Source organism: Anolis sagrei, chromosome 2 (genome assembly GCF_037176765.1).
Source record: "Anolis sagrei isolate rAnoSag1 chromosome 2, rAnoSag1.mat, whole genome shotgun sequence".
Lineage (NCBI taxonomy): Eukaryota > Metazoa > Chordata > Lepidosauria > Squamata > Dactyloidae > Anolis > Anolis sagrei.
The window spans coordinates 260,350,084-260,362,875 of record NC_090022.1 but is presented as its reverse complement, the minus strand read 5'-3'; the positions used below and the strand labels follow the sequence as shown (position 1 = coordinate 260,362,875).

General features: G+C 39.8%; 2 protein-coding genes across 2 annotated transcripts in view; one reads left to right on the top strand and one right to left on the bottom strand.

The window, feature by feature from the left end:
- Positions 1 to 607: 607 nt before the first annotated feature.
- TMEM167A (transmembrane protein 167A) lies at positions 608 to 9,926 on the bottom strand. Its single transcript, XM_060761734.2, has 4 exons — positions 9,838 to 9,926; positions 5,778 to 5,887; positions 5,031 to 5,065; positions 608 to 1,416 (listed from the first exon to the last, which is right to left on the bottom strand). The coding sequence occupies exons 1-4, from the start codon at positions 9,838 to 9,840 to the stop codon at positions 1,346 to 1,348; spliced, it is 219 nt and encodes a 72-aa protein (XP_060617717.1). The 5' UTR covers positions 9,841 to 9,926; the 3' UTR covers positions 608 to 1,345.
- A 74-nt stretch (positions 9,927 to 10,000) lies between these two features.
- The window catches only part of XRCC4 (X-ray repair cross complementing 4), a 110,520-nt gene continuing 107,728 nt past the window's right edge, over positions 10,001 to 12,792 (top strand). The window contains exon 1 of the mRNA XM_060761733.2: positions 10,001 to 10,087. The gene's annotated coding sequence lies outside the window, so the exon portion shown is untranslated. The remainder of the gene's footprint in view (positions 10,088 to 12,792) is intronic.

Here is a 12,792-nt window from a genome sequence, read left to right as displayed (position 1 = left end):
AGCAGCATCCAAAATTATGCCATGCCACGCTGCTTGCAAAGAATATGTATCCACTGGCTGCTGACATCTCCTTCACTTCCATGAATAAATTTCCATTTTAACTGTGTGAAAATTATTGTCTGCTCAACATTCTCCAAAATACGTGCCAAATTGGACAGCTTTCCAATTCAGCGTTCAACATTTGTTAAACCATATTCTTTAATTCTAAATTGTCTCATTCTTATACAGATTAATTCTGAAAAATACAACACAATCTTAAGAAGTAAACAGTATATTTGGGAATCATAAGTTGTTTTTCTTTTTAATTAAGCTTTAAAGTCCTACAAAGACTATTATTAATATGCTGGTATCTAACCAGGCAAAATAATGATCACAATATATCATTAAATTGAATTAACAGAACGGAAATAATAGGGTTTTTTAAAAAGGGTTTTGCTTTTTGTGCTATAGAGGCAGACAGCTAAAGGCTAGATGAAGAATTTAGGAAAGGCAGATTTCAATGTGGAATTTTTACTCCATATCCTAATAGGTGAAGGAATGCATGTCTCAAGCATTCATCCAGGTTCCCGATCTTAATTGTGTACACAAAATCATCAATACAAAGAACTGCTATGTAAATTGTTTATTAAAATTCAGGTTCAAATTAAATCAAACACTTTGATAAGTATTGACTTTAACACAATAAGTGTTTACTTGATGAAATCATAATGCAGAATATTTTTTCTTTCTTGAATTGATAAACTTAAGAGATTCTCCATCTGTAAAATATAGCTTTATTCATTAGAAAGTGTCTAATAAGTCTCAGCAGAAAACCTGAGAACTGACTCTGCCTGTATGCTTTCTGACTTTTCCTGTTTCTCAGACCATCATTACTCATATTTAACCATAAGATAAATCTGTTCAGAGCGATGTAATTTTCATTCTGTCTGTCTCCATCTATATTTTAAGGTTTTATTTTTTCATGTTAGTTTTTCAAAAATAAAAAATGGTCAATCATTTGAAATAAGAGGTTTAAAAAAGAGCATGGGTTCAAACATCAAATTCAGTTCTCAGAGAAATATTAATTATGACTTTAGTTGTACATCTTAACATTTCTCAATGGAAATTCAGAATACACTTCCCATTAGGCAGGCACAATCCAAAATTTAGCAGTGTCAATTGGTGTGTTTTCATAACTTAATGAATCACCACTCTCTCACTAAAAATATTGAAACAAATTATCAAAAGTTTGGCTTGACTATGAGACAGAGCAATGGATGTGAGGAAGTATTTTCTTCTTTTCTGCTTCCCGAAGTCTTTTATTACATGGCAGTTTCACAGCAATATATTCCTGATGTGTTTCAGCTTACTGGACAAACAGAATACTGAAGGCCATTGCAATACAGCACACAGCAACATAAGGGCTCTTTCGTTCCCCTAGAAGAAAAAACAAAACAAAATATGTTCGATAGCTCTCATGCACAAGCAACTCTGGGATCTTTTATGTTTCATGCTTTGGTAAGAAGTCAAACAGCATAAAGAGGAAGATGTTACAACAGGTGAATTGATTCAATCAAGAAAGTCACAGCCCTGACTTTGTAAGTCCTGATCAGGACAGTGGATGACTATATATTTTGGGAGTTGCTCATAGGGTTATCATCAGTTGAAGACAACTTGATGGAAAATGACAAAAGTACAGTAATAAAAAGCAATAAAATTAGTAAGAGAAAATGAGAATGACAGCGGACAGGTTCAGGCAATTTTCTTCCCCTTTAGTATTCATAAAACATCATAAAAGGAGCAAAATGTCTATTTCTAAAGTCGGCCCTCCGTATCCAGATTCTGCATCAATGGACTCCATCATCTGCGGTAAGAGAATATGTCTCCCAGCCACCCTTATGGATAAGGGATTTCATGTGCTCCATGCAGTCGTACTGGCCACATGACCTTGGAGGTGTCTACAGATTTCTGAACAAGGGATGCTCAAATTTACACAATGCATATTTCTAAAGGTTCTGTTGACTAACATAGGAAATACTGTTGAGTCCCATTGACCATTGAAGCTATGGAGTACTTCCATCTTGTCCCCCATCCTCCCAACTCTTTAAAATCTCTATGAAGCTGCTGGGGAAGGACATAAACAAGATCTGGGTTAGGGTGCCACCCGTATGCTGAAGACAGTTGGCACATGATCAAACTAAATGTGATTAAGGCCCCATCTATACTGACCAATATAATCCAGTTTCTGAATTCTGATTTAAACTGGATTATAACAGTCTACACTGCCATACAATCCAGTTTAAAGCAGTTAATCAGCATTCAGAAACTTGATTATATGGCAGTAGATGGGGCCATAGATATAATACTCGATCTCAGGAATTTGCATTTACTTCGTTTGGTTTTCTAGTAGTCTAAATTATCCTGCTTTTCACTCTGTTGAACAGAAAAAAAGAAAGATTATTATCCTCCTGTCTTTGAAAAAAAGGAAACATTTTAATCCAGAAGATGGCCAAAGTAGAAAGATTAAACATCTACATCCAGAATATTTCATTTTATTAATCTCTGAAATGAAGGTTATTGGGTTCCTAATAATCAAAACGAAAAGTAATCACTTGTCAAAAAACCCTTGTTTACTTTGGCTGAAATCTAGGGTAATTTTGCATGGCTTTACCATGATTATAACAAGTTACTAATTAGTTAATTGTCTGAATTTCACTGTCTCTAACTACTTGGCACAGCTTCTTTTTCTATAAAACAAACACAAATCATCACTGTAGAATTTAGCTCTCTTTTTGTACGTCGGCACCTTTTACACAGATAAGCTGTTGCCTATTTGTTAGGTAGTGCAAACAGACATTTAATCTGAATGATGATGGATGCCTCTTTCAAGAAAATTAAGCAAAAAAGCAGTGCACATATGAAAACTGTAAAACTGTAGGAGGTATACTTCCTCAACATTAATTCTAAGCAGATGTAGAATTGCAGACATTAATTCACACAGCTATTTGCAGTTTAATTAAATGTATGCCAGATGATGACAATGTCTTGTAATGTAATTGTGGTGGCCTCTCTTATGGGAAAAGTCAGTGAACTGTTTCTTGCTGTGGAAAGATTTCTTAGTCAGGGTTGGGCAACCAGATTCGCTTGAAAGAATACTGGCATGTATAATCACTTGAACACATCGCCGCTTCAAAAGTTTAGCAATTTTTATTTATTTTTATTACATAGTGAAGGTATTAGAACCTTTCTTCAATTGATTAATTACCATATAAAGTTTTAAATGTTACCAAATGAATTTACCCACCACTTATTCCCTACAATATTTATCAAATACACTCTTCGGTGACATTTTACCACTTTAGAGACTGTCACTGGATATTTATTGAAAGTATTAGATGAGCAATTCATACTCATTAATGGAGGGAGAAGGTTGTATTTATGTTTCACTCACTGTCAAATTTTTCAAGAGTATAGTGCTAGATCAAAGTGTTATTGGTCCAGTAATATTGATTTTGTAGTTCACTTCACTGAAACTACACTCTCTTACTGGAGTCAGGGCACTTTCTAGATGTATGGCGTGTTTACCTTCTTCCCAATCTTTTCTATCAATGCTGAAATGCCTAGAAAGTGTTTTGTGAACACCCCAGTATTGCTGGGGTTTGGTTACAGAGTGGTCTGTGGATATCAGAATCCATGGATACTCAACCCATTACATATAATTGAATGCCCCTTATATAAAATGGCAACATCAAGGTTTACTTTTTTGGATTTTTTTTAAAAACAATTTCCAAGCTTTGGGTTGTGGAATCCATGATACAGTGGACCAATTGTATGTAGAAATAGATTCATGGAGGTCCAAATAACAACATTGGTTTCTTTGTAATGTTATTTAGGCCTTTTTATAAGCCATAAGTTACTTTTAAAAGTATATATAAATGGTTTTAACATGTTTCAGCGTATTGACTGATTTATTACACTTTCATTCAATCTAAATTATTTTATGGTTTTAATCTGGAATTCTTTTCAATTGTTCAGATTGTTCTAATTATATACTGATCTGAGATCAAACAATCATTCAAACAATCATTTAAAGTCAGTACAGCATCGTTAGAACTTACATTCAGGTAGGTATATTTTAGGATTTCTATCTAGAGAAATGTACTGATGGAGTTTTGGTAAACATGAATCAGTGTAGCACAGTTTTTCTCATACTAGTAACCACAGATTAGGAAAACTGATCAAAGCAACGTGACAGAAAAGAGTTCCATAACACCAAATATTTGGAAATGTCAACATTATCATTAGTAGTTTTATTTATACCCTGCCTTTTTCCTCAAGAGGGCTCAAGATAGCCAACAGATACAAACTTTAATCAATTTTTTTAAAATCAAATACAAAAACTGAAAACAATTAAACAGCACTGTGTGTGTTAGGTTAAAATACAGTTTAAAAGTATTTTAAAACACACAGTCCCCTCAAAAACCCCTCCCACAATCTCCCCAGCAATGTGCCCCTTATCCTTCTCCTAATGCCTGTTGGTAGAGCAAGGTCTTGACCTGCTTGCAGAAGGCCAGCAGGGATGGGGCCATCCTGGTCTCTCTTGCGAAGGAGTTGAGGAGCAGCCACTGAAACGACCATCTCCAGTGTTCCCATCAAACATGCTTGAGCATGTTTGGTGGGAACACGGCACCCAGTCTGGTTGTTATCCAATAATTTTAAAAGGCATGTATTGATAAGATTCAAGTTACACAGACATCATCATCATCATCATAAGATGTTTATTTGGCACATTGAGGTATGTGATGCTGCTTAACAAGTAAAAACCAAATAATGCTGTCCTAACCTCAGGTTTACAATCTAATTAAGACATGACACAAAAGGAAAAGTGATGGCAGTGTGGAAGAGAATTAAGTCCAGCAGATACTGCCTCCTCTTCTCTCCTTCTGAGGCCACAGGAGTGGCAGATGGAATGGATGGAGAACCTTTCATCTGTGAACACCTATTAACAGTACATTTTGTCCAGACATTAAATAATGAACACACATACTTACCAATTCTGGCACACTTCCAGAATATTCCCAATAATCTGAAAGGATATTAAGAGGAATTAGAAAAAAATGTAGTCAAAACTAAATGCAATTTACAGGGGGCTTTCTCTGCTGTGGCATCCTTGCAATGGGAGAGTCTACTCTTAAGGGGCCCAACTGGCACTAGCATTGGTGTCTTTCCAGTGCCAAGTAAAAACATAACTTAAAGCTTTTGAAGTTTAACTAAATCAATCCAAATCTGCATATGTACGAACTTTTAAGATACCTCAAACCATTTAAGTAACTTCAACCATTTTTAAACAATCTTGTAGGATAGTTTAATATGTTTTAGTATATTTACATCACTCTTCTTTAAGATAATTTTAAACGGTGAAAATGTATTGCACATCACCCCGAGATCTTTGAATTCAGGGAGGGCTGAAATATCTTAACTAAAAAATATGAACACTGGCTAAAATCCTGTGACTCAGGACCTTGTGGAATTTTTAAAAAAATCTTATTTGACAAACATCACTCATGATATCAAGAATGGATTCTAAGTCCTCCATGCCATGCAATTTATTTGGAAGACTTTTATCTAAAACCAATTCTCCCACCACCCTGAGTAGATTGGATTTGATTTCTACCAAAGACTCTGGATCAAATACAGTACAATTCCCATATCTGCATGGGACACATGCAGATATGGGAATAATAAACAAGCAAGTACATCTATTTCTCTTTCCCCTGCATTTCAAGACATTCACATACCCAGTCTGGTTGTTATCCAATAATTTGGGAGCCAAGGATCTTATATAGGCACAGGTACATATAAGTAGCAAGATTACTGTCAGTAGACTCTGAAAGTTGAAGATCGCAGACTAAAAGAGAAAAAAAAAGCAATACAAAATAGGAGTCATCATCCAGCCTTTATTACTTATTATTTTATAATTTTAGAATCACTACTGAGTCTTTGAGGTCTATAAAATCAGGGACCATTCCAGTGCATCATTTATGGTTTCCAATAAAGCTGCTCTCATTAGCACTCTATAACCACAAACAAACCTAAAACTTGATACACACACACACACATTATATATATATATATATATATATTTATTCTGAAACTATTAATTTTTTTTCATGTCAGCAGCGACTTGAGAAACTGCAAGTCGCTTCTGATGTGAGAGAATTGCTTGTCTGCAAGGGCGTTGTCCAGGGGACGCCTGGATGTTTTACCATCCTGTGGGTGGCTTCCCTCATGTCCCTGCATGAGAAGCTGGAGCTGACAGATGGGAGCTCACCCTGCTTTCTGGATTCGAACCACTGACATTTCAATCTGCAGTCCTGCCAGCACAAGGTTTTAACTCATTGTGCCACTGGGAGTTATTGATTAGATTATGTCACACAACCAGCAGCACACTTTTTATGATAAAAATTAATGACACTTTTCCAGGTAGAAATCTCATGGGTTCAGGAAGACTTTAGATTTAGTGAATCTCCTTGACACATGTCACTCTCCTTTGGGTATACTCTTACAGCGAAAGGCAAACTGACATAAAAGGAGGAAGGTAGATTTCCTACCAACACTTTTGATGACTATCCTAAATTCAGTGGCCTATTTTTTCCCCCACAGAAACAAATTTCAGTTACTCATTGTGCTGTATATTGGACAGAATAGGTCTGCTTATGATGACCTCAACCACTCTTCCCTTAATAGCCTCAAGGTAGAGAATGTGCTTTCCATGCAGAAGGTCTTCGATTCAAAATTAAACATTTACAAATCTATCCGTACCACAGCCTTCTGAATGAGGTTTGTTTTTAGACTTGAATCAAATTTATCTCCATTATGTACATGCAAATATCCCAAAATTTGAAGTACTGAACACTTCTGGTCCCAAACATTTCAGATACTTAACACGTGCCTGTATTTGTAAATACATATACAATGAGATATTTTGGAGATGGAACCCAAGTTGAAATACAAAATGCATTTATGTATATTTGGTGTATACTTTATACACACACCTTGAAGTTAATATTATACAAAATATTTTAATAATTTTGTGAATGAAATAAAGGTATCACTATCTTAGTCACCCATGTGAATAATTTTGGATTGTGGTGCATTCTGGATGTTTAGATAAGAGATGGTCAACCTCTAATAGTAAGACTCCAGAATTTCCCAGCCTGTATGGCCACTGGATTCTAGAAGTGAGTGAATACGGTTAGACTTTAACATCTCGGATTCAACCATCAATGGTTTGAAGTTTAAAAAATCCAAAAAGCAAACCTTGATTTTGTCATTTTATATAAAAGGCACCATTTTACTATGTCGCTGTATATAATGGGACTTGGAGACCAAACTACAGTGAACACCAAGGAACCACTGTATGTATCTAATGAAGTAAGAGTACGAGTGGTGTAGTGCTTTGAGCACAGGATTAAATGCCTGCAGGTTAGAGTTCAAATCTACACTCCGCTCTGTAAACTTCCTGGGGGACTTTTGACAATTTGCATTCACTAAGGTCCCTTCCACACAGCTGAATAAAATCCCACATTATCTGCTTTGAACTGGGATATATGGCACTGTGGACTCAGATATTCCAGTTCAAAGCAGATATTGTAGGTTATTCTGCCTTGAAAATATGGGTTATATGGCTGGGTGCAAGGGCCCTATGTTTAAGGGCCCTTCCATATAGCCCTATATTCCAGAATATCAAGGTAGAAAATCCCACATTATCTGAATGTGGACTCAGATAACCCAGTTCAAAGCAGATAATGTGGGATTTTCTGCCTTGATATTCTGGGATAGAGGCCTGTGTGGAAGGGCCATTAGAGGAAAGATAAGAGAAGCCCATTTCTTAACAAATCTTCCCAAGAAACCCCTGTGATAGGTCCACCACAAGTCTAAAACAACTCAAAGGCAACCAACAACATGAGATATCCTGGAGAGGGGATACAAGTGTAAACACATTTGTTTATTTTTCACGTGCACCTTTCAACATCACCCAGAAGTAATTTTATACACCATATTTTAGAAATAACTTGTGCATGGAGCAAGGTTTGTGTAAATTAAAGCACCAGAAAATGTAAGTATTTATTTACTTCTTTACGATATTTCTACCCCGCCTTTCTCAAATCTGAAGATACTCAAGGCAGCTTGACAACATAGGCAACTATTCGATGCCCTTGAAACAATGTAAAAATCACAATAAACATTTAAAACAAAATTATAAAATACATACATTAAAACTGTTAAAAACATAAATAAAGGTGTTACCATGCCATTCCATTCCCATGAACAATTTTGGGTTTGGCGGTATATCAGGATTCCAGATAAGGGATGCCAAGCCAGAACTTTTTCAGGCAGTACTTGTTTTTTGGTACCTTACTAGACTGAAAATGTAACAAGCTGTGTTTGTTCTTTGCCCCTCCCTTGTTGTGCTGCTTTTCTTTTATGGAGTTCAATTTGCACAACACATACTTCAATGTAGGCATGGGAAAGCAGAGAAGGAAACTCCAGATGACTCTCTGGCTGCATCTTCTACACAGTAGAAAAGGGGTCCTCAAACTTTTTAAACAGAGGGCCAGGTCACAGTCCCTCAAACTGTTGGAGGGCCGGATTATAATTTGAAAAAAAAATATATGAATGAAATATATGCACACTGCACATATCTTATTTGTAGTGCAAAAAACACTTTAAAACAGCACAATAATTAAAATGAACAATTTTAATAAATATAAACTTATTAGTATTTCAATGGGAGTGTGGGCCTGCTTTTGGCTGATGAGATAGGATTGTTGTTTTTGTTGTGTGCTTTCAAGTCGTTTCAGACTTAGGTTGACCCATGTATAAATATGTGAAAGGAAGCCACAGGAAGGAGGGAGCAAGCTTGTTTTCTGCTTCCTTGGAGACTAGGACGCGAAACAATGGCTTCAAACTACAAGAAAGGAGATTCCATCTGAACATGAGGAAGAACTTCCTGACTATGAGAGCCGTTCAGCAGTGGAACTCTCTGCCCCGGAGTGTGGTGGAGGCTCCTTCTTTGGAAGCTTTTAAGCAGAGGCTGGATGGCCATCTGTCAGGGGTGATTTGAATGCAATATTCCTGCTTCTTGGCAGGGGGTTGGACTGGATGGCCCATGAGGTCTCTTCCAACTCTTTGATTCTATGATTCTATAAGCAAGGGCTGGGCAAATCACCTTGGAGGGCCATATCCGGCCCCCGGGCCTTAGTTTGAGGATCCCTGCTGTAGAATGAATGCAGTTTGACACCACTGATGGCTATTGAATCCTGGCAGCTGTTGTATAGAGTCACCATGTAAAGCCAAAGGCCTTGGAGAGCTACAACCCCAAGGATTCCATAGCATTGAGCCATGGGAGTTAAAGTGGTGTCAAACTGAATTCATTCTACAGTAGGCCTGGGCAAACTTGGGCCCTCCCTCCAGGTGTTTTGGACTTCAACTCCCACCATTCCTAAGAGCCTCAGGCCCTTTTCTTTTCCCTCTCAACCGCTTAAGCGGCTGAGAGGGAAAAGGAAGGGGCCTGAGGCTGTTAGGAATGGTGGGAGTTGAAGTCCAAAACACCTGGAGGGAGGGCCCAAGTTTGCCCAGGCCTGTTCTACAGTGTAGGCCCCTTTTGGGGAAAGCAAGAAGGTTCATGAGAGAACCCAAGGGCTCCTTCCTTCCTTCCAGCGCGGAGCCCAACCCTTCTCTGACGCCAGGCCTCGGAAGCCGCCTCAGAAAGCGAGAAGCCGTACCTACAAAACCAAAACCACAGACGCCCCCTGCCCTTCCCTCCCGTGTTCCTCTCTTTGGCCCTTTGCTTACCATGGTTACGCGCCGCCGCGAGCCACATCAGACATCCGGCAGCCAAGGGGCGGGGCACGGAAGACGCGGGAGCGGTCCGCCTAGGCTGCTGATTGGTCAAAGGAAACGGCGGCCCGCGATTGGCGCCAGCGAAGACGGTTACCGGCGCTCTGATTGGAGGAGATTCAGAATGTAGGCGGGGCTGCTCCTGGGGGCAACGGAACGGAGGCGGGAGGAGAAGCCGGAAGTGGAACTTTCAGTCCAGTGTGAGGTAGGAGAGGGGGAAGTTGTGTGTGTTTGTTAGGTAGTGGGGGTCCTATATCCCTCTCGCCATGCTAATGAAGGGAAGACTAAAAGGCAAGGGGTTTCTTGTCAAGGAGGAGGAAAATTATTTGAAAATGCACTTGTTTTCGTTCCAAGGCTGAGCGAGGCTTTTCAAAGCTATGCCCTCATTTCTCTTATCGCCTGTTTTGAGATTGGGAAAGTTACTTTCTTGGATTGCCAACTCCTAGGGTGTATCTACACTATATTTAATGTAGTTTGGCACCACTTTAGCTGCCAGGGCTCAGTGTTATGGAATCCAGGAAGTTGTGGTTTTACAAAGCCTTCTTTGCCAAAGAGTGATGGTGCCCCACCAAACTACAAATCCCAGGATTCCATGGCATTAATTCATGGCAGTTAACATAGTCTCAAACTTGCGTGACCGCATCTCCGTATACGAACCCACATGATCTCTCCGGTCATCTGGAGAGGCCCTGCTCACAATCCCACCTGCGTCACAAGCACGTTTGGTGGGGACGAGGGACAGGGCATTCTCTGTGGTGGCCCCCCGACTCTGGAACTCTCTCCCCAAGGACATCAGACAAGCCCCAACATTGGCAGTCTTTAGGAAGAGCTTGAAGATGTCGCTGTTCCAGTGTGCCTTCCCAGAATGGAAAACTCCTAGCATCATGTCCCAAATGCACTTTACTAGAAAACCTATCCATTTCACCTGTCATGTCCAGCATTTTTAAAATTTTATTCATTACATTTGGCCCGGCCTCAGTTTTTAAATGCCTTGTGGTGTTACTGTCTAATGCTTATTGTTATTGTTTTAATGTTTATTGCTTTGCTTTATGAGTTTATTTATTGTTGTATTTGTTATGCTGTTGTTTTATTGATGTGTTGGGCCTCTTGTAAGCCGCACTGAGTCCTTCGGGAGATGTTAGCGGGGTATAAATAAAGTAAATAAATAAATAAACTTGTCTCCTGCATATGTCATCAGTTGGGGATTCCTCTCCCCAGCACCAACTGCCACTCTGGGCTAGAGTAAAGAGAGAGGGGGGCAGAAGACAGTTCCACCTTGTTTCCTGCGTTATGCTAATAATATAATAACTAATAATATGATATTATAATTATATATTTATAATAAAGATAAAGGTTTTCCCCTGACATTAAGTCCAGTCATGTCTGACTTGGATGTGGTGCTCATCTCCATTTCTAAGCCGAAGAGCCGGCGATGTCCATAGCCACCTCCAAGGTCATGTGGCCGGCATGACTGCATGGAGCGCCGTTACCTTCCTGCCGGAGCGGTACCTATTGCCCTACTCACATTTGCATGTTTTTGAACTGCTAGGTTGGCAGAAGCTAGAACTGACAGCGGAAGCTCACACCGCTCGCCGGAATCGAACCTGCGACCTTTCGGTCAATAAGTTCAGCAGCTCAGTGCTTTAACCCACTGTGCCACCGGGGGCTCCTTAAATAGCAGTCATGACTCAGCAGGGATATAAGGAGCTCCCGGTGGCGCAGTGGGTTAAACCCCTGTGCCGGCAGGACTGAAGACCGACAGTCACAGGTTCGAATCCGGGGAGAGGCGGATGAGCTCCCTCTATCAGCTCCAGCTCCTCATGCGGGGACATGAGAGAAGCCTCCCAGAAGGATGATAAAAACATCAAATCATCCAGCGTCCCCTGGGCAACGTCCTTGCAGACGGCCAATTCTCTCACACCAGAAGCAACTTGCAGTTTCTGAAGTTGCTCCTGACACGACAAAAAAAAAAAAGCAGGGATATATATTTATATTGCATGTAATATTACTAATATTACAAAATAATTGTATAGTGCAATATAGTAATATTTAATACTGATATTGTACTATGCTAAGAAGATAATATATTGTATGTATATATATCTTGTAAGCCGCACTGAGTCCCCTTCGGGATGGGAAGGGTGGCACATAAATGTTGTCAATAAATAAATAAACTGCATTAACCCATCAATGTAGATGTACCACTAGACCACTGGTTCTCAAAACATCTCCAGATGCCGGCAGAGGAGTTTGGGGTGGGGGGTAGCAGCTTCCAGCAGCTCGTCCTGCCTCTCTCAGTCACTGAAGATGAGCCTTCGGCAGCTGTAAACACTCCCCAGTGATCTGGGCAAGCTTCTCTAGAGCAGTGGTTCTCAACCTGTGGGTCCCCAGGTGTTTTGGCCTACAACTCTCAGAAATCCCTGCCAGTTTTCCAACTGTTAGGATTTCTGGGAGTAGAAGGCCAAAACATCTGGGGACCCACAAATGTTCCCCTAGACCAGGCATGTTAAACTTGGGCCCTCCAGGTGTTTTGGACTTCAGCTCCCACAATTCCTAACAGCCTCTGGCCCTTTCCTTTCCCCCCTCAGCCGCTTAAGCTAAAAGGAAGGGGCTTGAGGCTGTTAGGAATTGAGGGAGTTGAAGTCCAAAACACCTGGAGGGCCCCAAGTTTGCCTATGCCTGCCCCAGACTCTCAGTCAGAGGCCATACATATTCCGGGAGTTGTTCTAAGGCTCATCAACCCAGCAGAAACAATGCTATGGCTCACAGCTATACATTTCTAGGATTTGTAGTTTGGTGTCAAACTAAATTAATTCTACAAGATACACCCTTATTCTCTTTGAGGGCCAAAGAAATAAAATGCTATAGGTCATGCCATAGTTTTGTTTTGCAGTGGTCCACGCATTAAAG

Bases quoted from the DNA above. Each gene is read 5' to 3' on its own strand.
- TMEM167A (XM_060761734.2), bottom strand. The intron at 5,066-5,777 runs GTATGTGAATGT...ATATCCTTTCAG, and splicing joins TTGGATAACAACCAGACTGG to ATTATTGGGAATATTCTGGA. The intron at 1,417-5,030 runs GTAAGTATGTGT...TTTTTCTTCTAG, and splicing joins CTGGAAGTGTGCCAGAATTG to GGGAACGAAAGAGCCCTTAT.